At 43.8% G+C, this 23797-nt stretch overlaps 1 protein-coding gene across 6 annotated transcripts; it reads right to left on the bottom strand.

The window, feature by feature from the left end:
* Positions 1-993: 993 nt before the first annotated feature.
* On the bottom strand, positions 994-6879 carry LOC118363522 (zinc finger protein with KRAB and SCAN domains 1-like). Of its 6 annotated transcripts, none has more exons than XM_035744460.2 (5): positions 6657-6879; positions 5740-6095; positions 4506-4705; positions 2752-2869; positions 994-2541 (listed from the first exon to the last, which is right to left on the bottom strand). In XM_035744460.2, exons 2-5 carry the CDS (start codon positions 6032-6034, stop codon positions 1442-1444), a joined length of 1713 nt encoding a protein of 570 aa, XP_035600353.1. In that variant the 5' UTR covers positions 6035-6095; positions 6657-6879; the 3' UTR covers positions 994-1441. The 6 variants fall into 6 exon arrangements, with proteins under 6 accessions (XP_035600353.1, XP_035600351.1, XP_035600352.1 ...); XM_035744458.2 differs by having other exon boundaries at positions 994-2544; XM_035744459.2 differs by lacking the exon at positions 6657-6879 and adding an exon at positions 6191-6637 and having other exon boundaries at positions 994-2544.
* Positions 6880-23797: the final 16918 nt, after the last annotated feature.

A 23797-nucleotide genomic window follows, 5' to 3' on the forward strand; every position in this document is an offset into this window, starting at 1 on the left:
ACTTAAAAACTTACTCTATTGGTTTTTCCTTCAGCTGCTTGAGACAAAATATCCACAAGAAAGTGTTGTTTATCTGACTTTTTAGAGCCCGTACTTTGGTTTGACACCAAGGTAAATTAGTTTTATACTGGATATTCAGTTCTCTCGTCAATAGCTATTCAACCATAATGAAAATGGTACTGAAAACAGTGGATGGAGAACAATACACATTTTTGTATCGAATTATTCTTTTGAATATTGAAATCAGAATTTTATAAAATTCACACAAAAGGTGTTGATTGTTCTCCATCCTCCCCAGATTCAAAATGTCTGTCATAGCTATTGAGAGAAAATCAAATATCCAACATAAAACCATATACCTGCCACAGGTTGGTGGCACTTAACTGTGGAGAACAGGCTTGTGGTAATGACTGGAGTGGAATCAGTGGAATGGCAAATAGTTTCCAGGTGTTAGATGCCATTCCATATGCGCTGTCCTGGCCATTATGATGAGCTGTTCTCCACTCAGCAGCCTCCTGTGATACCTACCTATACTACCTGCTTGTAACAGAATCAGCATAATGAATACACCCCAGATCTCCATTTGAAGCTCCTGCATGCTTGGACGTGTAGTTTATGAATCTCACCCACTGTGGTCTTGAACAAGACGTCCACGATTAAAGCAAGCTGTGACAAAGTCGATATCTCTAGTTTCTGCCAGTGCCATACTAGTGAATGGATACGATTCCAGAACGTTATCAGTAGGTGTTGCTGTCACTAAGTTGTTGATACACTGACTTATTTTCCCTGGCTGGGTTTGGCTCGAGCATTTGGCGAGTCATCGCGACCTAGCGTCTAAAATCCTAATGACACCAACAAGAAGTAATCTGTTTGCTACAGTAGCACCAAAGTAGTATACCAAATTCCAGCTGGTCTGGGGGGGAGGGGGCAAAACTAAACAAGTTCTAGCTGAAAAACTGTGGCAATTGACAGTATATGAAAGGAGACCATTGGTCACTGAATAAAGTCGTGTTTATTCCTGATAGATAATACAGAAAAACAAACTAATAGTACAAAAGACCAAAATTGTTATCGTCCTCATTGATAAAGTCAAGATACAAAGCCATGATTGATGTATTCAAAGTGAAAATACTAAATTTCATAATATAAAAGATACAATGTACATTTGAGAAACATACAAAAACACACAAGTTTCTCCATATACAATTTGACCCCTCAACCTGGATGACCGTCATTGCCTTTTTTTTTTTTGGAGTAGGTAGAAGTTGTCCCCTAACCACTGACACAAGGTCAGAGCTTTAGACTGCATTTCTATTGGTCAACTTCAGGATTGAGGCCAGGGTAAATGATCTTAGATCTGTTAGGGACTTCTACCTTGAGCAGGAATTTCTTTCAACTTTCCCTCCCCCAAACAAATCATGGTAAAATCTCAATTATCAAACTATAAAAAGCACTCATGGTTTTTGAGCTGCTCTGGTTCGCTGAAGCCTTTCCCACACTGAGAGCACTGGTGGGCGCTGCCGGCCTTGTCTCGGTCTCCACTGTGGATCAGCTGGTGTCTTTTCAGGTACTCTACTCTGCTGAAACGCCTGCCGCACACCTCGCACCCGTATGGACGCTCGCCCGTGTGGATCCGCTGGTGCCTCTCCAGGTTGCTTAGGCGACTAAAGCTCCGCCCGCACTGCTGGCAGCGGTGTGGCCTCTCTCCAGTGTGAACCACCTGGTGCCTCTCCAGCGAGCGAGAGTGTGTGAAGCCCTTCCCACAGAGCTCGCAGCGGTGGGGCCGCTCGGCCGCGCACACACACTCGTGGTTCTTCAGGGCCCAGGCATGGCTGAAGGCGTGGCCGCATGAAGCGCAGGGAAACAGGGTGGCCTCCGTCCCTCCCTGCAGGTGAGTGTCCCCCAGGGGGCAGGGGTGCTCCTCCAGCTCAGCCTCGTTGGCAAAGCCCCCACCGCACTGCGTGCAGAAATGCATCAGGTCTCCGGTCTCCTCCTCACCACTGTCATCCACGCTACCCGGAGCAGATGGGTGATGCAGGGCCTCATCTGAGCCTCCCTGCTCCTCCATCCCCTCACCGTCCCTCGGCCTCTTGGGCCAGCGTGGCTGCAGCACTCCTCCAGCCCCCCCTGGCAGTGCCCTCTCACCTTCCTTCAGACGGGCACCAGGACCCTGCAGGGCATCACTAGAGTCCCTCTCTGAGGGTGTGGGACTCCCCAGCGCCCCCTCCTGTTCCAACCCATCCAGACCAATGTACTTCTGGCCCAGGCTGAACTCGCTACCTGCTATGACTTCCAGGTCAGGGGTCATGGAGCCATGGTTGGAGCCTGCTGTGGGAGGAATCCTCAGGGCTGCTTGCTGGCGCCCCCTCTCTGCCCTCAGGGCCGTCTCCAGCCCACTCAGGTCCTCCACGCTCAGCACCCCCTCCGACACCTCTGTTGGAGGGGACCCCACGTCCCACTCCTCGTCATCCCCCTCTTCATGCCTTACGGCTGAGGGCCGCTTCAGGGCCTCCTGGGCCATAGGGCTGAACTCCATGTCTCCTACTGGGCAGAGAGATGGAGAGAGAGGGTCTGTTAGAGGAGCAGTACTATGAAGGCACATGCAAACAATGTACTGCAGACAACACTGTACAGAGCCAAAGGCGTAACAAGCGTCCTGTGAAACCTACAAGAAAAGCATTCCCATTGGGGTTATTGCTCTATCCAAGAGTTGTTGTAATCATGTTTTTGCTTCCGAGCTGGTGTCAGTACCTTCGCTGTGGTTTCTGGATCCAGTATGGCGGTTCTGGTTGGGCGGGTCCATCTTCAGGGCTTCCTTGATCAGCCGCAGAGACGCAGGCTGGTAGCCCCCCTCCACCACGTCACTGGACTGCAGACAGAGAAAAACTAAATACATTCCCCACAATAGACTACAATACAGTAACATTAATGCAATGCAGAGTTCACTAGCACCCCCAGCATTTCATGTAAATACGTATGAAAGTGCACTTTGCAAGTATCCCAAAGAACACTGTTCAAGTTTTACACTGGGCATTTTCTGTAAACGTACAATGTTTAGACAGTTTAAGATGACATGAAGACAATTGTATTCTTTAAGTCACCTGGTAGAATACACAACTGTTCCGTCCTAAAATTATAGTCATGTTTAGGGTCTACAACGTTCTACACTTGAGTGCACTTTCTGAACAAGCACTTCTGCACCTGAATATCAAATCAGTGTCTTTCCAACATCCACGCCGTCTACCAACACTGCTGCAGTTTGTCAGTCACACAACCACAGCAGATGAACATTGTATCTGCGTGTGGTGAGACTGAGAACATTGTAAAAATAACAAACTCCACTGAACAAAAATATAAAACGCAACATGTAAAGTGTTGGTCCCACCTCATGAGCTGAAATAAATGATCCCAGAAGTGTTCCATATACACACAAAAATAAATTATCCCTGTTCGTGAGCATTTCTCTTCTGGCAAGATAATCCATCCAGCTGACAGGTGTGGCATATCAAGAAGCTGATTAAACAGCATGATCATTACACAGGTGTACCTTGTGCGGAGGACAATAAAAGGCCAATAAAATATGCAGTTGTCACAACAATGCCACAGATGTCTCAAGTTGAGGGAGCATGCTGACTGCAGGAATGTCCACCAGAGCTGTTGCCCGAGAATTGAATGTTCATTTCTCTCCCATAAGACAACTCCCACGTAGTTTTAGAGAATTTGTTAGTACGTCCAACCGGCCTCACAACCGCAGGCCACGTGTATGGGGTCATGTGGGAGAGTGGTTTTCAGATGTCAACGTTGTTAACAGTGCCCTATGGTGGCGGTGGGGTTATGGTATGGGCAGGTATAAGCTACAGACAACAAACACAACCGCATTTTATTGATGTCAATTTGGATTGCACAGAGAGAGTGACGAGATCCTGAGGACATTCATCCACCACCTCATATTTCAGCATGATAATGCACAGCCGCATGTCGCAAGGATCTGTAAACAATTCCTGGAAGCTGTTCTTCCATGGCCTGCATACTTACCAGACATGTCAGCCCATTGAGCATGTTTGGGATGCTCTGGATCAACGTGTATGACATCGTGTTCCAGTTTCTGCCAATATCCAGCAACGTCACACAGCAATTGAAGAGGAGTGGTACAACATTCCACAGGTCACAATCAACAGTTGCCTGATCAACTCTGAGAAGGAGATGTGTCGCGCTGGATGAGGAAAATGGTGGCCACACCAGATACTGACTGGTTCTGATCCACACCCAACTTTGTTTTTTTAAAGTTATCTGTGACCAACAAATGCATATCTACATTCCCAGTCATGTGAAATCCATAGATTAGGGCCTAATGAATGCATTTCAATTGACCGGTTTTACTTATATGAACTGTAAGACAATAAAATCTTTGACATTTTTACATGTTACGTTTAGATTTGTGTTCAGTATAGTGGTCTCTGATGCAGTGACGTTGTGTAGGACATATTCAGACTCATCTCCCTCACCTCCTCTTTGATGTTGTCCATCTCCTCCCCCTCTCCTGAAACACAGCCCCCCTCCTCCTCCAGTTCTCCTTCCTCCCCGGGGAACTGAATGAGGTACAGCTCGCGTGCCTCCTTCCACCCTCCCCCCATTACTACCCTGGCTGCTCCTCCTTCCTCCTCCCCCGCGCCTCCCAAGGCTAGGCCCAGCGTCTGCTTTCCTCCTGTGGAGGATGGGGTGAGGAGGAGGGAGCATTAAGGAAAGAGTGGGAGGGACAGAGCGGTGATATAAATAGAGGGGGAAGGGAGAGAGCATTATGAAGGAGAGGAAGGGAAGCAGGGAGAGGAGGAGGGATGGCAGGGAGCGGGAGAGAGGCAGAGGGGGGCATGAAGGATGGAGGGGAAGCAGGGAGAGGAGGAGGGATGGCAGGGAGCGGGAGAGAGGCAGAGGGGGGCATGAAGGATGGAGGGGAAGCAGGGAGAGGAGGAGGGATGGCAGGGAGCGGGAGAGAGGCAGAGGGGGGCATGAAGGATGGAGGGGAAGCAGGGAGAGGAGGGATGGCAGGGAGCAGGAGAGAGGCATGAAGGATGGAGGGGAACGGTGACAGAAGTGGAGAAGTTGGGGGAAGGGAGAAAGCATGTTGAAGGAGAGCGGGAGGAGGAATGGCATGGCGCAGGAGAGAGCATGGAGGAGAGGGGCGCATTGACAGCGGAGGAGTTGGGGGAAGGGAGAGAGCATGAAGGAGAGGAGGCAGAGTAGGGAGAAGGAGAGGAAGTGTGAAGGAGAGCAGAGGGGGTGGGAGTGAAAAGGGGAGAGGAAAGCAAATAGAGAATTGGAGGTGGAGGCAGGGAGAAGGAGAGGGCAGGATGAAGAGCAGGGAGGGAGGAGGGAGAAGGAGAGATGTCGTGATGAAGGAGAGCAGAGAGCGGAGATAAGAGTGGGGGAGGTGAAAGATAGAAAATGAAGAGGAGGAGGTGGTGGGGGAGGGAGAGCGGAGGAGTAGAGAGAAGGAGAGATGAGACAGCTCAGCCTCTGCCAGATGGCTTCCAACATAACAAGCACCTCTTCACACAAGCATTACAGGCTTTCGACTTAATGGTACACAAGAAATCAACTTGTATTGATGTGATATGCAATCACATAACATTTCAACCATAATCTGATGAATGATGTTTAATACATATGGAAAAACAAATACATAAACTACTTTATGGTCCGTGATGCTTGTGGCTGTACTTACTAAATATGAACACTTACGAGGCACTTCAATTTTCCGCTTTTTCCGCCCACCGTCCTCAGACACTATCAAACCAGCATTGCGGCGATTCTCTGCCCACCCCATCCCGTACTTGCGTTCATTTCTCAGTTTGTTCTCCGTCAGTCGGAGTCGGAGTTTTAGAGCGTCCATTTCCTTCCTGTTCAGCGATATTTCCACCAGATAGTCATTCACCGTGTCCTGGAACAGTTTGGTGATCTCGCACACCGATGCGCGGATCAAACTGTCCATGACTGAGGTTAGGTGGGTCTGGAACGTCTCCACCGAGTCCGCCATGGGTTCGCTGCCTTGGCGATCACACGATGGATATGGGAAACTGGACCAGGCAGATATTCAACTGAAACACGAAAAGTAATAGCTAGAGTTGACCGTTACCAAGTCACATTATCAGTGAGTGACAACCGTACGTTTAGTCAGCAACATCATACATACCTGTAATTAAACCAGTAGCTAACTTCCGAATTATTATAATTGTTCTAGTTAGTAGCCTAGCTACTCACTACCAACAAATACAGCAGTTAAACAAGACAGCCTAACGTCGTATGGCTTGAGGAAAAACAAGTAGCACACCGTGAATGTGAATCCATCTTTACCGCGCGACCGAGCTACCACACTTGAGGTTTAGCTAGCTAGCTAACGTTAGCTTGATTGCTACCAAAAGCTTTATAAATCTAGCTAACTCGACGACTATTACAACAGCACTAAGGCTAGACCATACTATGTAGCAACACTAACGTTACAGTACAAAGCCAGCTAACTAACGATCGTCGCTATCCGACCTTGTAAAGCTTCCTTCTTGAATTCAACGCTAGCTAGCTCGCTCACGTTAACCTACAGCTCAAGCACATATTTGGCTCAAGTGGCAGCTAGCCTAGTAATTCTAGCTAGCGTTACGTACCGTGCAGTAGCTTAAATCAGGCTGACGAACCACCGTTTGTTATAAACGACAATCGATAAGTATGAACACTGTAGATAAGCCAAGCGTCAATATGACAAAGGAAAAATAGATCCAACTTTATATCCTCCCTTCCAAGCACCGTTGAGGACATTGCGCATGCGTAGTAGACATTACCGTATACAACCACATCCTAAAAAATGTCATTTTGAGGCGATGCATGGGTTTAGACCAGGGTGTCAAACATACGGCCCGCGGGCCGGAACCGGCCCCAAGGAGGTTCGATCAGGCCCGCAGGATAATTTGAAAGTGGAAAAAATGCATAAAAGACATGGAATTAATTTTTTTTTTTTTTTTAAGACAAGCCGCATCACTGAGACAGACTGAAAACAGCAGACGGTATCAATGCGCCATCTGCTGCTTTTTTTACGACGTTGTTAAGATTGTTAATGTCTCTACCTCTCCACTACACCCTCATTAGCCAAAATGTCGTTATCCAAACGGAGAAAAGTAGATAAGGAGTGTAGAATTTTCAAAGAAAAATGGACCACGTCCTATTTATTTACAGAGATGCACGGAAAACCTTTGTGCTTGGTGTGTTTGCAACAAGTTTCGGTATTGAAGGAATATAATATTCGACGCCACTACGAGACTCATCACAGCGAAAAATATGACGGCTTGCAAGGACAACTGAGAAGAGATAAGATTAACGAATTGCTGGCGGGTCTGAGGAAACAGCAGTCAACTTTCATCCAGAGCCGAGAAGTCAGTGAAGCAGCGGTAAAAGCCAGCTACCTAATTGCTAGCGAAATAGCATTAGCATCGAAGCCGTATTCCGACGGTGACTTTGTTAAACGATGCATGATGAAGGCGGCTGAACTTGTATGTCCCGAGAAGCGACAAGCTTTTGCCAATATTAGCATGACGAGGAATACTATAGCAGAGAGGATTTCGGAACTATCGGCAGATTTAGACAGTCAATTGAAACAGAGAGTCAAGTCATTTATTGCATTTTCCGTGGCAATTGACGAGAGCACTGACATCACAGACGTGGCCCAACTGGCCATATTTATTCGAGGAGTTGATGAGACATTGACTGTTACTGAAGAGTTTCTTGAGTTGGTGCCAATGATGGACACCACAACAGCCGAGGACATTTTCGGCTCTGTCCTTGCTGCATTGGACAGAGTTGAGTGGACTGGTCCCGCGCTGTCAGCCTGGCTACAGACGGCGCGCCATCCATGGTCGGAAAGAAAGCAGGTGTCGCGACAAAGTTCAAAGACAAAGTACAAGCCCTTAATGGAGGAGATCGTTTCTGGACATTTCACTGTATTTTGCACCAGGAGGCATTGTGTTGCAAGTCGCTGAAAATGGACCACGTCATGGAGGTGGTTGTTCGCACTGTAAATTTCATCCGGTCCAGAGGTCTGAACCATCGTCAGTTTGACAAACTTCTCAGCGACAGCAACATTACCCACAGCCTGCCATACCACACTGAAGTGAGATGGTTAAGCCGAGGCGCTGTGCTGAGGCATTTCTTTGATCTACGAGAGGAAATCGGACAGTTCATGGAGAAAAAGGAAAACCGGTGTTGGAATTACAATCTCAGGAATGGCTACGGGACCTTGCATTCTTGGTTGATATTACTGAACACTTGAACAATCTGAACAAAATGTTGCAAGGCCGCAAAAAGTTGTCACACAGTTTTCTGACAACATACATGCATTTAAGTTGAAGCTGACTTTGTGGGAGATGCAACTGGCAAATGGCAACCCTGCCCTGATTTTATCAGTATCTACTACCAGGGTACCCCAAATTAACAGCCCTGGCTGCTAAAATTTTGTGCATGTTTGGGACAACCTACCTTTGTGAACAAATTTTCTCAGTGATGAATATCAATAAAACAAAAATGCGTTCAAGGCTCACAAACAAGCACTTAAATGACATTCTGAAAGTGACAGCTAGTCAGGACATGACACCTGGTGTTGATGCACTTGTACAGGCCAAAAGATGCCAAGTTTCAGGTACAAATACAAGTCCAGACTAGACTAACACCTTTAAAATGCTGCCTTAGATACTGTTTGCATTGAAAGAATACAGCTCTGTGAAGATGAATCCTTACTGTGGTGATTTAAAAAATGTGCACTTTAATGTTAGTCAGCAGCTTCAAAACAAAAGTTGTGTGATGGAATTCTACTGTTCATACAACTCCATACATTTTCAGTATGTATTGTATGTGTATGTATGTTTCATGTATGAAGTTTACAGATTTACAGGACAGGCGAACACTTTCTTCATTACACATTTAAAATCACTCTCCTTAGTTTGTAAGGTGTACGCAGGGATTACATTTAGATTTTATATGCGTATGTGTAAGTGGTTTAAAAAATTCCTTTCTTTAAAAGTCTCATTTAATCTTAAAGTGCATTACTATATTTTTCAGTACCAATTAAAGTTTTGTGCCTTTGTACAATCAGTGGGATCAGTTGCAATGCATATTTGTGAATGATAAAAGTAAATTGCACATTTGTCTAAGGAAATATGAGGTGTTTCATGAAATGTTTTGTAAAAGGATAGTTCATTAAATTTCAATATTTTCCTAATGTTCTTGTGCTTCTTTACACCAAAACAAAGGAAAGACATGATATTTTGGTTATTTATAGCAGAGTATGGTATAATTTTAATGGTCCGGCCCACTTGACATCTCCCTAGGCCGTATGTGGCCCACGATGCGAAATGAGTTTGACACCCCTGGTTTAGACGATTGACGTATGTAACACATGGATTGCTGACGCTACGTATTGGCCACTAGTCGGCCATATTGGCACTCCCTAGGTCGGAGGAGCAGCCCTCCATAGAGCCTCACAGTGGAGGTGTCATAATACCCATAAAACCTAACGGTCAAACAGGGAAATGGACCTAGAGCTAGAGGCGTCACTACGGACCCGGGTTTGATCCCGGGCTGTATCACAACCGGCTGTGATCCTGAGTCCCATAGGGCACCGTCTGGGTTAGAGGAGGGTTTGGCTGGGGTAGGCCATCATTGTAAATGAGAATTTGTTCTTAACTGACTTGCCTAGTTAAATAAAAGGTTTTTCCACCATTCATTTTCCCATAGGAAATTTTAGAAACACTTAAAATAAGGGTTGTGTTTCGTGTAGGCTTACCCTGGTGACATTTTGATAACTCACCTTGTCCGAGAGATTTACATGGTTATCAATATATTCGTCTCTATTTACTCTCAGACATCATGCAAAGCGACAAATCCCTGCAAGCTCCTGCACTTCATCTCTAGCTGTCATCTTTGCTAACAGGTATTGTGTCAATTGAAAACGTGCACAAGACAGTTCACAGAATTGTCCATTTAAATAAATGTTGCCAATTTATTCAATACTACATTTAACTAACATTAGATAGTTAATCCAGAGATTCTTACCTTTGCCTTGATTTGACAGTCTTGTCCAGATCATAGCATTTGCAGTTATTTATTATTGTCACATTAGCAACTAATTAGCGGTAAATTTGCTCCCCTTTGGTCAGTGTGGCGAGGGATGTCCTGATCAATAAATTGCTAAACTCGTGCATCACACCATACCAGAAGTACTAAGAAATTAGATTTGAAACTCAATTCATAATAAAACCCATTGTGTTCATTGCCCATAGAGATAGCACTCTAGTGCACAAAAGCCCATTTAGGATGGGCAGCGCCATCAAGGACTTTCACCATTTTAAAGTAGTCAACTTTGTGAGGCTTCCTATGGGATCAGCCAATGAATTATGCTTGTGAGCAAACATTCCATAACTGTAGATGGCAGTAAATCGCCAACTTTGACTGTTCAAATAAATAACACACTTCAGCTGGCAGTATGCACCCTTTCACAGAACCCAAACGTCTGCGCACGTGCGCCATCGTGCATAAATGTATTTTGTCCCCCCACACCAAACGCAGGTTAAAATATAACAACAAACTCTGAACCAATTACATTAATTTGGGGACAGGTCAAAAAGCATGAAACATTTATGGCAATTTAGCTAGCTTGCACTTGCTAACTAATTGGTCCTATTTAGCTAGCTTGCTGTTGCTAGCTAATTTGTCCTGGGATATAGTTAAACATTGAGTTGTTATTTTACCTGAAATGCACAAGATCCTCTACTCCGACAATTAATCCACACATAAAACGGTCAACCGAATCGTTTTTAGTAATCTCTCCTCCTTCCAGGCTTTTTCATCTTTGAATTTATATGGTGATTGTCATCTAAACTTCCATAGTATTACTACACCGACCAGCAACACAGTTCGTCTTTCAATCACCCACGTGGGTATAACCAATGAGGAGATGGGTGAGGAAGAACTTGCAGCGTGATCTGCGTCAGAAATAGAAAGGAGTTCTATTTTAGCCCTTGGCAATGCAGACGCTCGTTGGCATGCTCGAGCAGTGTGAGTGCAATAATGGAATAATATAGATTTCTAAATTGATTTTGCACAAGCGGTGTAGTCAGCCTGTTTGAGTTTGTTTACCAACTCATAGAAGTATACTGAAAAAAATATAAATGCAACATGCAACAATTTAAATTATTTGACTGAGTTACAGTTCATATAAGGAAATCAGTCAATTGAAATAAATACATTAGGCCCTAATCTATGGATTTCACACAACTTGGTCACAGGCACCTTTAAAAAAAAAAGATAGGGGCGTGGATCAGAAGACCAGTATCTGGTGTGACCACCATTTGCCATGCAATGTGACACACCTCCTTCTCATAGAGTTGATCAGGCTGTTGATTGTGGCCTGTGGAATGTTGTCCCACTCCTCTTCAATGGCTGTGTGAAGTTTCTGGATATTTGCGGGAACTGGAATATGCTGTCGTAAGTTGATCCAGAGCATTCCAAACATGCTCAATGGGTGACATGTCTGGTGAGTATGCAGGCCATGGAAGAACTGGAACTTTTTCAGCTTCCAAGAATGGTGTACAGATCCTTGCGACATGGTGCCGTGCATTATCATGCTGAAACATGAGGTGATGGTGGTGGATGAATGGCCTCAGGATCTCGTCACGGTATCACTGTGCATTCAAATTGCCATTGATAAAATGCAGTTATGTTTGTTGTCCGTAGTACCATAATCACCATAGGGCACTCTGTTCACAACAGGGAGCCACATTTTTTATTAGAACATTAGGTACATTTCTTTCAATGTAAAACTATTAACCGATCACCATTAATATAATATTTTATTTACAATGTACTGATAAAACGAATGGTTTCTGTTTCTTTTCTTGTTTCTTTGCAAAAAGTAAACATCCAGAGAGCCTCTGTATTGCCCCCCCTTATTTACAGGAAATGGTGCAGTCCTGCTCCCAAACCAGGCGCTAATGGTACTTGCTAGCAGTGAATTGCAAGTGAGGAGTGCAGGTGGAGCATCATGTCTCAGCTTCCTAAAGAAAGATCTGTCTTCCAGAAATGAAAAGACAGACAGGAGAGAGAAAAGAAACGTTGACAGTATGTCACCCAATTTTCACAAAGGATGGTGGGTGTAGTCTGTGAGTGGTGGAAATTAACCTGTTAGCTTAGTCCATAGTGAAATAGGCTACTTTTGCTCCCCTAACATTAGTTACTTAATATATTCACAGACAATTCTGAGTGTTTACATTTCGCTCATCTTTAAGCCGACATTTAATCAATGCAGGCAAACTTTTGCAAGCTATTGATACTAAATCAGTTGTCCCTGCCCCTGCCTGGTGCCAGGCCAAACAGGTGCAGCTTCAGGCATAGCAGCCTTGTCTCCCCATCCTCATACCCCTGAACCAGCCCTGTCTCCCCATCCCCATCCCCCTGAACCAGCCCTGTCTCCCCATCCCCCCCCCTGAACCAGCCCTGTCTCCCCATCCCCATTCCCTGAACCAGCCCTGTCTCCCCACCCCCCTGAACCAGCCCTGTCTCCCCATCCCCATACTCCTGAACCAGCCCTGTCTCCCCATCCCCATAGCCCTGAACCAGCCTTGTCTTCCCATCCCCAACCCCCTGAACCAGCCCTGTCTCCCCATACCCCTGAACCAGCCCTGTCTCCCCATCCCCCTGAACCAGCCCTGTCTCCCCATCCCCATCCCCCTGAACCAGCCCTACTCCCAACTGAAGAAGGAGGTGAGCAGCATTGTGTTGAATGACATGTTAGTTGGCATAATTACAGGCACTGCAATGCATTGAGGACAGGAATGTGATTGTCCAGTCAGGAAAAATGTATCTTGACACAGAGGCAGTCAATATCAGCCTTAAATTAAGAGATGCAGGCTCTTAGAGAAGGATGGGAGTCTCTCCTGTCTGAGGCAACACTGATTGCTACGCAAATGGATGTTGTACCTCAATTTAGCAAGGAACACAGCCGCCAGAGGAAAAGGAAGAGATTCCATGGCGAGACCTCTCAAGAGGAGACAGATCAGGACAGTGCAGCAATGGTGTTTCAGAACACAGTGATTTTTACTGCTATGGACAACATCATAAGTGACTTGGACACTAGGTTCCACACCACTGCAAAAATTGTAGAATCATTTTCTGTTGTTTTGAAAGTTGGGCAGATTAGTGAGGGTAAAGTCCCTTCTGTGTGCCAACCACTGATCATTAAGTATTCCAGAGATCTTACACCTGAGGTACAAAATTAAGTAATATACCTGAACACTTGGTCTCCTGAATGCAATTAGTAAGATGCAGCTGCAAAGCATATTTGGAGAAGTGTGCATTGCTTTACGTATATTTTGCACACTGCCTGTGACTGTTGCTGGTGGCGAGAGACCATTCAGTAAACTAAAACTGATGGGAAAACATTTGAGGTCCACTATGTCCCAGGACAGGCTTTGCAGCATGTCCATTGGACAGCATGTCCATTGAAAGTCAGTTAGCTAGAAAGCTGGACTTCAAAGACTTGATCAGTGACTTTGTTAGCAGGAAGGCTCAGCACTGGGCTCTTGGTGAGTAAGGCTGAGCAAGGGCCAGTGATAACAGTTAAATGGCATTGTTATGGATATTGGATCACTACACACATGATGCCCACAGGCTGAGAACAAGATATATCTCAAGGTAATGGCTGGATTGCCATAAAATTGGTTGTGCACAATCAAGACCCCAAGTGGAAGAAACCTATTGATTTGATAACCTCTTGACCTTTCCTCTAGCACCACCATCAGGCCTTTTCATTTCCATTTTGTTTTCCATTTCCACTTTTACAGCTGCTTATTTTCCAGTTGGTATGTGTACTTAGTTCAAAAATCTGCTACTGATTTTATTATTTTGTTTGTTATATCATTCTATAGATGATAATGTTAATTTATTTTAATTTAATAGGTTAATGTATATTTAAGTTATATTTATTTTAGGCTATTCATTAATGTTAAGAGAATTTTCCATTCAAGAATTTGACCATTAAAATTACATTTAGACTGTAAAAGATGGCCTTTAGCACATTTCTTATAGAGGGTGTCAGTCTTGCATCAAATAATAATAATAAATATAATAATATATGCCATTTAGCTGACGCTTTTATCCAAAGCGACTTACAGTCATGTGTGCATACATTCTACGTATGGGTGGTCCCGGGAATCGAACCCACTACCCTGGCGTTACAAGCGCCATGCTCTACCAACTGAGCCACAGAAGGAATAGTGAATTCCTGTGCAGAGATGCTGCATGCATGTCTGTACAGTGTTATATTTTCACAGCTCACTGTCAGTAAATATCATACAGTAAATATTGGACTATAAGAGAGTTGCAAGCCTGCAAAGGTAGAGTTATTTAAAGCTTTGAATGGGTCGATTGGGTTCTGGAGGTGTTTGGTTACAGAAATTGCGCAGGGTTGGTGGGGCCTGTGGTGGTGGGGCCCAATGTGATATCTTTTTTGGGTCCCAAAATCCCAGGCGGTGCCCCGGTCTGCGGTTGTGAGACCTGTTGGACGTACTGCCAAATTCTCAAAACCGATGTCGGAGGCGGCTTATGGTAGAGAAATTAACATTAAACTATCTGGACATTCCTTCAGTCAGCATGCCAATTGCACGCTCTCTCAAAACTTGAGAAGTCTGTGGCATTGTGCACAACATTTTTGTGAAATAAACTTTTTGTGCGTATAGAACATTTCTGGGATCTTTTATTTCAGCTCATGAAACACGGGATCAACACTTTACATGTTGCGTTTATATTTTTGTTAAGTGTAGTAGAAGGAGAAAATGGACTACTTTAAAATGGAGGTGGCCTCAATGGCTACTTGTGGGTGCCCACAGACGCCTTAATGCAGAAGAGTCTTCCATCATTCTCTATGACGTTGCTTGTACGTTGTCAATGGGCTGCACTGTGCATTTTGGGCGACTCTTGGACAAAGGGAGAATGTCAATTGGTTTTGCCTCCCTTCTCTGTCCACTTTTTGAACAAGGTAAAAGGTCATCCAGGAGCGGAGGCAAGGGGAGGGAACGTGTAAACAAATGCGCTCGTATGAAATTAGACGCCTTCTCCATGTAATCAGTCAAATAACTTTTACACATGGGTGGAATTCCAAAATAAATGTATCATGTGATAAAAACACATTGCGCTTGTGACATACATTTTAGAGATAAAATATTAAGTAGTGTATCGTTTCTTCATATGTGCATGCTTTTCTCCTTTGGGAAAACAACAGATGATTTAAAGGGGGTGTGGCAGATTTCAAAACACTTCTGCACTACTTGATAGGACACCCTTATGTCGAGGTTGGTAATCGAGGTGGGCAGCAGACTCCTTCATTTACCTACCAATGAATTGACAGAGGAGTCGAGGAGATGACAGACTCTCCAATTGAGAATCTCCCAAAGAGTGCACTCCTTCAAGGAGTGAATGGAAGTCAACTGGGTGCTCGCAAACAAAAAATAACACAATTAATTACGTGAACATGCACAACATTACACATCTTTTCAGAGATGTGAGATAATTAACTAGCTTTGAAATCATACTTTCGAGGAAAATAGACAGGTTTCTCGACAAATGCCGCGTTCACGTACTAGTCAGAACCCGGGAATTTCCGACTTGATAATTGTTTGAAGGCACGTGTATAACTACAACCAGTTAGCAAGTCTGACATTTCCAAGTTTCCTACTTCTGATTTGTACGCGAACGCGACATCATACCCTGATTTTTAGAAGGGATTGCGTGACGATTAGTTTAGCAACAGCGTGATGCAGCATGACACGATGAACGCGATTGGTCGACAGTCTGCTGAGGATATGCCCTTGAGCAGCACTAAAGTGGTTTTCCAACAGCAACACTCAGATTATTATGGCGGTGTTGCTATTGTTTATAAAAGTTTTTCTTTATAATGTCGAAATAAACATGTATCAAACCCCCATATCACACACTCACAAACTGAAATCCTAATAAAATAAGATATGTGTTTACACATTGTACTATCAATTAGTGAGAGATTTATCCAAAGCGTTTTACACGGTTGATCATGAAAATTGTTATTACGTTTTTTTGAAATGATTATACACATCATTGTTTATATAGTTATGTTTATGATAGAGGACAATGTGTTTATTTAAACAGCTGTGCATCTACCAGGGCCAAGATATCCTGTCGCGTGCCGCAGGGTTTGATAATTGGATCTTTGTTATTCCTTATCTATAACCATGACCTTGCTGCTGTGTCTACCGTACTTCCCATTCTCTTTACTGATGATACCAATTACATTTTTATCACACAATAATTTTTACTCACTAATTAATGAAGCCAACTCAAGCATGGCCACATTTTCTAAATGGTTCTAGATCATTCGTTTACCTTTAAATGTAAAAAAAAATCAATCAACTTTATTGTATTCACTTATAATATTATCACTTATAATATTCACAAAATATTGTTTAAAAAAAAGAGCCAGAATCATCATAAAGATGAGTGGTTTGGTTCATCAGGCTTTCTTCCTAACTCTATACTATAGCTTATTTGACCCATATCTTATTTACATTTACATTTAATATAGTTTGGGCCAGAGCGACTACAAATATGCATCCTACCAACCATGGAAATTCTAAATCTTGTTGGGGGGATACAAAATATCATTTGGAAGACTAGTCACCTCCTGGTGATTGACTTGGCCTCCATTTGTTCCACCATTGTTTAAGAACTCAATGTCTTGTCTGGGCTGACGTTAATGTACTTTGTCACTTTTATCTAGGCAAAAGGCCAGAGGTGGATGAACGCAGTGCCCTTGTTTGGGTGTAGGGCCTGATCAGAGCCTGGAGGTACTGAGGTGCCGTTCCCCTCACAGCAGGCGAGCACCATGGTCTTAAAAATGCAGCTTCAACTGGAAGCCAGTGGAGAGATGAGGAGCGGGGTGATTTCAGAGAACTTGGGAAGGTTCACCAGACGGGCTCACATTCTGGATGAGTTGTAGGGGTTTAATGGCACAGGCAGGGAGCCCAGCCAACAGCGAGTTGCAGTAATTGACGGAGATGACATTGCCTTTAAATTGTTTAACTTGTGAGGCAGGGTCGTTTCGGATGGTAGCCATGAACCTACAGGAACGGGACACCCACTTGATGTTAGTTGAGAACGTTTTGTCCAGGATCCCATGGGAGGAGGACACAATGGAGTTCCTCATGGAACGGGCAGTCCTTCCCCGGCTGGTGATCCGTCATCCACACTGATATGTCTGCCAGACATGCAGAGATGCGATTCGCCACCTGGTCATCAGAAGGGGGAAAGGAGAAGATTAATTGTGTGTCGTCTGTTATTTCCTGTAATATAGTTTGGGCCAGTACATATGCCTCCTACCTACATAAATTACTCATCATACAAAATACATTTGGAAGACTAGTCACCTCCTCTAATTACTTGGCTCCATCTGCACCTTTGTTTAAGGAACTCAATGTCTTGTCTATTTACGACGTTAATGTATGCCAATTTGTCACTTTTATCTACAAAATACTCAAACCTCCCAGCAGCCAAATACATTTAAAAATGTCAGAATAATAGTGGAGAATGATTTATTTCAGCTTTTATTTCTTTCATCACATTCCCAGTGTGTCAGAAGTTTACAAACGCTCAATTAGTATTTGGTAGCATTGCCTTTAAATTGTTTAACTTGGGTCAAACGTTTCAGGTAGCCTTCCACAAGCTTCCCACAATAAGTTGGGTGAATTTTGGCCCATTCCTCCTGACAGAGCTGGTGTAACTGAGTCAGGTTTGTAGGCCTCCTTGCTCGTGTAACAGTATAATTTTAAACCGTCCCCTCGCCCATACCCGGGCGCGAACCAGGGACCTTCTGCACACATCGACAACAGTCACCCTTGAAGCATCGTTACCCATCGCTCCACAAAAGTCGCGGCCCTTGCAGAGCAAGGGGAACTACTACTTCAAGGTCTCAGAGCAAGTGACGTAACCGATTGAAAAGCTATTTAGCGCGCACCGCTAACTAAGCTAGCCGTTTCACATCCGTTACACTCGCACATGCTTTTTCAGTTCTGCCCACAAATGTTCTATGGGATTGAGATCAGGGCTTTGTGATGGCCACTCCAATACCTTGACATTGTTGTCCTTAAGCCATTTTTCCACAACTTTGGAAGTATGCTTGGGGTCATTGTCCATTTGGAAGACCCATTTGCAACCAAGCTTTAACTTCCTGACTGATGTCTTGAGATGTTGCTTCAATATATCCACATAATTTTTCTCTTCATGATGCCATCTATTTTGTGAAGTGCACGAGTCCCTCCTGCAGCAAAGCACCCCCACAACATGATGCTGCCACCCCCGTGCTTCACGGTTGGGATGGTGTTCTTCGGCTAGCAAGCCTCCCCCTTTTTCTCCAAACATAACAATGGTCATTATGGCCAAATAGTTATGTTTTTGTTTCATCAGACCAGAGGACATTTCTCCAAAAAGTACGATCTTTGTCCCCATGTGCAGTTGCAAACCGTTGTCTGGCTTTTTTTAATGGCAGTTTTGGAGCAGTGGATTCTTCCTTGCTGAGCGGCCTTTCTGGTTATGTCGATATAGGACTTGTTTTACTGTGGATATAGATACTTTTGTACCTGTTTCCTCCAGCATCTTCACAAGGTCCTTTGCTGTTGTTTTGGGATTGATTTGCACTTTTCGCACCAAAGTACGTTCATCTCGAGGAGACAGAACGCGTCTCCTTCCTGATTGGTATGACGGCTGTGTGGTCCCATGGTGGTGATACTTGCGTACTATTGTTTGTGCAGATGAACGTGGTACCTTCAGGCATTTGGAAATTGCTCCCAAGGATGAACCAGACTTGTTGAGGTCTACAATTTTCTGAGGTCTTGGCTGATTTCTTTTGATTTTCCCATGATGTCAAGCAAAGAGGCACTGAGTTTGAAGGTAGGCCTTGAAATACATCTACAGGTACACCTCCAATTCACAATAATGATGTCAATTAGCCTATCAGATGCTTCTAAATCCATGACATAGTTTTCTGGAATTTTCCAAAGCTGTTTAAAGGCACAGTCAACTTGGTGTATGTAAACTTCTGACCCACTGGAATTGTGATACAGTGAATTATGTGTAATATAAATATTCTGTCTGTAAACAATTGTTGGAAAAATGACTTGTGTCATGCACAAAGTAGATGTCCTAACCAACTTGCCAAAACTATAGTTTGTTAACAAGAAATTTGTGGAGTGGTTGAAAAACAAGTTTTAATGACTCCAACCTAAGTGTATGTAAACTTCCGACTTCAACTGTATCTATGAGGCTTATTTTTATTTATTTGATTTATTTGCACCAAAGAAAACATGTGATTGGCAGCAATACAGATAAAATATGAATTAGAACAAATTAAACGATGTGCAGGTGTTGTTGGAAGCTCAAAGGGCTTATGTGAAAACCACACCACAAAAAACAATATATACTGAACAAAAGTATAAATGCAACACGCAACAATTTCAAAGATTTTTTATAAATCTGCAGTTTCCAGCTACAATAGTCATTTATAACATTAACAATGTCTACACTGTATTTCTGATCAATTTGATGTTATTTTATTGGACAAAAAATGTGTTTTCTTTCAAAAACAAGGACATTTGACCCCAACCTTTTGAACAGTGGTGTGTATGTGTATGTGTATATATATATATATATATTGCCAGGTCGCAATTGTAAATGAGAACTTGTTCTCAACTTGCCTACCTGGTTAAATAAAGGTGAAATAAAAATAAAATAAATAAATATATATATATGAGATTGTAAAAACATTAAGAACACCTGCTCTTTCCATGACATAGACTGACCAGGTGAATCCAGGTGGAAGCTATGATCCCTTATTGATGTCACTTGTTAAATCCACTTTGAAAAGGAGGAGACAGGTTAAAGAATGATTTTTTTAATCTGTGAGCCATGGATTGAGAAAGTGTGCCATTCAGACGGTGAATGGGCAAGACAAAAGATTGAAGTGCCTTTGAACCGGGTATGGTTGCACTCAAACCGGTGCCAGATGCACTGGTTTGAGTGTGTCAAGAACTGCAACGCTGCTGGGTTTTTCACACTCAAATTTTCCTGTGTGTATCAAGAATGGTCCACCACCCAAAGGACATTCAGCCAACTTGACACAACTGTGGGAAGTATTGGAGTCAACATGGGCCATGATCCTTGTGGAATGCTTTCGATACCTCGTAGTCCATGCCCCGTGTAGTTGAGGCTGTTCTGACTGCAACTTCATTCATTGCTTATGATTCACAACTAGAAGTTGTTTATTTTTCTGGCCACTAGGTGGCGGTCTGTGCCTTTTTATATGCTAAAGGAGTAATTGACTATTTTACAACTTGGTGTTAGATGTTTCATTCACCTGGAAGTAGTCTATGGACTAGCAGAAGCTGTAATACATTAAACTCTCTTTAAACAGCCATTACAAACTTCAGATAACTTTAGCCACCGCTAGCTAAAAATCAATGGAAGTGATGGGGGCATGTGAGTATGTTGTTTTTTAAAATTATTATGGCCAAATCACCTTTAAGTATCATTAAACCAAATATAGAGTTGATGTCAGGTGATTTGGACATTATTTTTCAAAAAAATGCTCACATGCCCCCATCACTTCCATTGATTTTTAGCTAGCGGTGGCTAAAGTTAACTGAAGTTTGTAATGGATGTTTAAAGAAAACTAAACCTCTAAATAAGTGGCTTCCAAACCTTTTTGCTGCAGAAACCTACTTTAAGCTCTCTGATTTTTCTTTTCTTGTAACAAACCTGCAGTCTCCTTTCTCTCTGGCCATCCATATGACTGGTGTGATGAGCCAGGACTATGTCAGTTAGACTTCAGAGTGCTGGAACGATAGGTCTTGCACCCCTGGTGTGGAGGTATTTAAGGGTTATGCAGGCATCATTGGATTTAGGGTTGTGACCGTGCAATGTATAGGGGGTGCTCTGCTGTATAGGGGGTGCTCTGCTGTATAGGGGGTGCTGTGATGTATAGGGGGTGCTGTGCTGTATAGGGGGTGCTCTGCTGTATAGGGGGTGCTGTGATGTATAGGGGGTGCTCTGCTGTATAGGGGTGCTCTGCTGTATAGGGGTGCTGTGATGTATAGGGGGTGCTCTGCTGTATAGGGGGTGCTGTGATGTATAGGGGGTGCTCTGCTGTATAGGGGGTGCTGTGATGTATAGGGGGTGCTGTGCTGTATAGGGGTGCTGTGATGTATAGGGGGTGCTGTGCTGTATAGGGGGTGCTCTGCTGTATAGGGGGTGCTGTGATGTATAGGGGGTGCTCTGCTGTATAGGGGGTGCTGTGATGTATAGGGGGTGCTGTGCTGTATAGGGGTGCTCTGATGTATAGGGGTGCTGTGCTGTATAGGGGTGCTCTGCTGTATAGGGGTGCTGTGATGTATAGGGGTGCTCTGCTGTATAGGGGTGCTCTGCTGTATAGGGGTGCTCTGCTGTATAGGGGTGCTGTGATGTATAGGGGTGCTGTGATGTATAGGGGGTGCTCTGCTGTATAGGGGGTGCTCTGCTGTATAGGGGGTGCTCTGCTGTATAGGGGGTGCTCTGCTGTATAGGGGGTGCTCTGCTGTATAGGGGGTGCTCTGCTGTATAGGGGGTGCTGTGCTGTATAGGGGGTGCTGTGCTGTATAGGGGGTGCTGTGATGTATAGGGGCGCAGTGCTGTATAGGGGGTGCTGTGATGTATAGGGGGTGCTCTGCTGTATAGGGGGTGCTCTGCTGTATAGGGGGTGCTCTGCTGTATAGGGGGTGCTCTGCTGTATAGGGGGTGCTGTGCTGTATAGGGGGTGCTGTGCTGTATAGGGGGGGCTGTGATGTATAGGGGCGCAGTGCTGTATAGGGGGTGCTGTGATGTATAGGGGGTGCTCTGCTGTATAGGGGGTGCTGTGATGTATAGGGGGTGCTCTGCTGTATAGGGGGTGCTCTGCTGTATAGGGGGTGCTGTGCTGTATAGGGGGTGCTGTGCTGTATAGGGGGTGCTGTGATGTATAGGGGCGCAGTGCTGTATAGGGGGTGCTGTGCTATGTTTCTGGGAGAGGGAGTATATGGATTCAAGAAGTGTGCTTAAATCAGGGTCCCCCAGGAGGAGCACATTTTTGTTCTAACCCAGCGCTAACACGCCCTTGATTAGTTGAAGTAAGTGTGTTCGTGGAGGATTTGAGAATATTGTATTCTCATGGAATTCGGCTCCTGCTCTATGGGCCATTCTGGTTCAGACAAGGATGACCAAAATATGGGGTTTGTTACATGTTCAAATGTAATGTTTTTGAATATGTTGCTGTTGGAAACATTTTGAGGATGTTTTTACTTTGAAATCATGAATATATGTACAAGTGCTATATGTTTGTAGATAATTTTTGCTTATGCACTAACGAGGACAATAATACCTTGATTCATGCCCCAGTCCATCTTCCCCTGATAACGCATGTTGCAACTCATGCCCACTAGGTGTCAGCAATCGCTTGCAAACGGAAAAATCAAGACCAGTGATCAGTCAAATTTCCGTGAAATACTCTGTCAATCTAACATTGAAAGAGAAAGCCTGAGCATATGACCAAAAAAAATTGGAAGGATATCATTTTTTCTATGAAAAAAAATCGTTTGTTTATTCTCAATCAGCTTTTACAATAAGTACCACAAGTCTTAAGCCACTCAATTTGAGTTGTTTGTATGAATGCAGAAATATTTGGAACAAATTTGACTCCAAAGAAACGTGCTGAAATCTATGTAGTTCCCTTACCATAATTTACAGTAGCCTATAAACATTTCCATTGGAATCATACGTAGCCTAAATGGTATTAAGTGTACCAAGAGCCAGCTGCTGAGAAGACATTGCTTATTATTGTTGATACATATGGTTATGCGTTCGATGGTTACCTGTATACCAACGAAACTCACACGCGAGGTCGGAGTTTCGGATTGTCTCCACGCGTGTTTTGTGGCCTCCTGAATGTCCCGTCTAGCCTTGTACACGGCCTTGTTGACCGCTCTAGAAAGTGCAATTGAAATATGAATGTCACAAAAAAACTTTTTCTACCCATCTTCTTGCCCTTGAGACTGGACATTTACATTAGTTAGTCGCAACATAGAATTTTATCCTTGAAGTGCCATAGGGGGGGAAAAATGCAATAGTTATTTATTTTACCCCAACTGTTTAAACAAACGTTTTGTTAGGCTATAGGCGAATCATTAACTTAATATTGCTTTGGTTATTTTTAATTGATAATAGTCCACCAAAATAATGATAAAGTTAAATAAATGGTATTCTTCTTCTTATTATTATTATTAATTATAACAGTTATTTTAAGTAACAGGAAAAACGTAGCCTATCTTTATTGAAGATTTGTTTAGGTCCTATTGCGGTAATGTGACTTGCGATGACATGATATAGGCCACATGTGTCAAGCTCATTCCACCGAGAGCCGAGTGTCTGCGGTTTTCCGCTCCTCCCTTGTACTTGATTGATGACATAAGGTCACTAATTAATAAGGAACACCCCTCACCTGTTTGTCTGTCTTAATTGAAAGAAAAACCAAAAACCCGCAGACCATCCATGGAATGAGTTTGACACCCCTGAGTTAGACCTACATACCGTGATTTGTTGTGAGAAATTATGGATCAGGTTATTCCATCTAAAAGTAGCATCGTATGGTAATTTATCAAACGATTTAGAGATATTTTTA

Source organism: Oncorhynchus keta, chromosome 30, assembly GCF_023373465.1.
Source record: "Oncorhynchus keta strain PuntledgeMale-10-30-2019 chromosome 30, Oket_V2, whole genome shotgun sequence".
NCBI classification, from domain to species: Eukaryota; Metazoa; Chordata; class Actinopteri; order Salmoniformes; family Salmonidae; genus Oncorhynchus; species Oncorhynchus keta.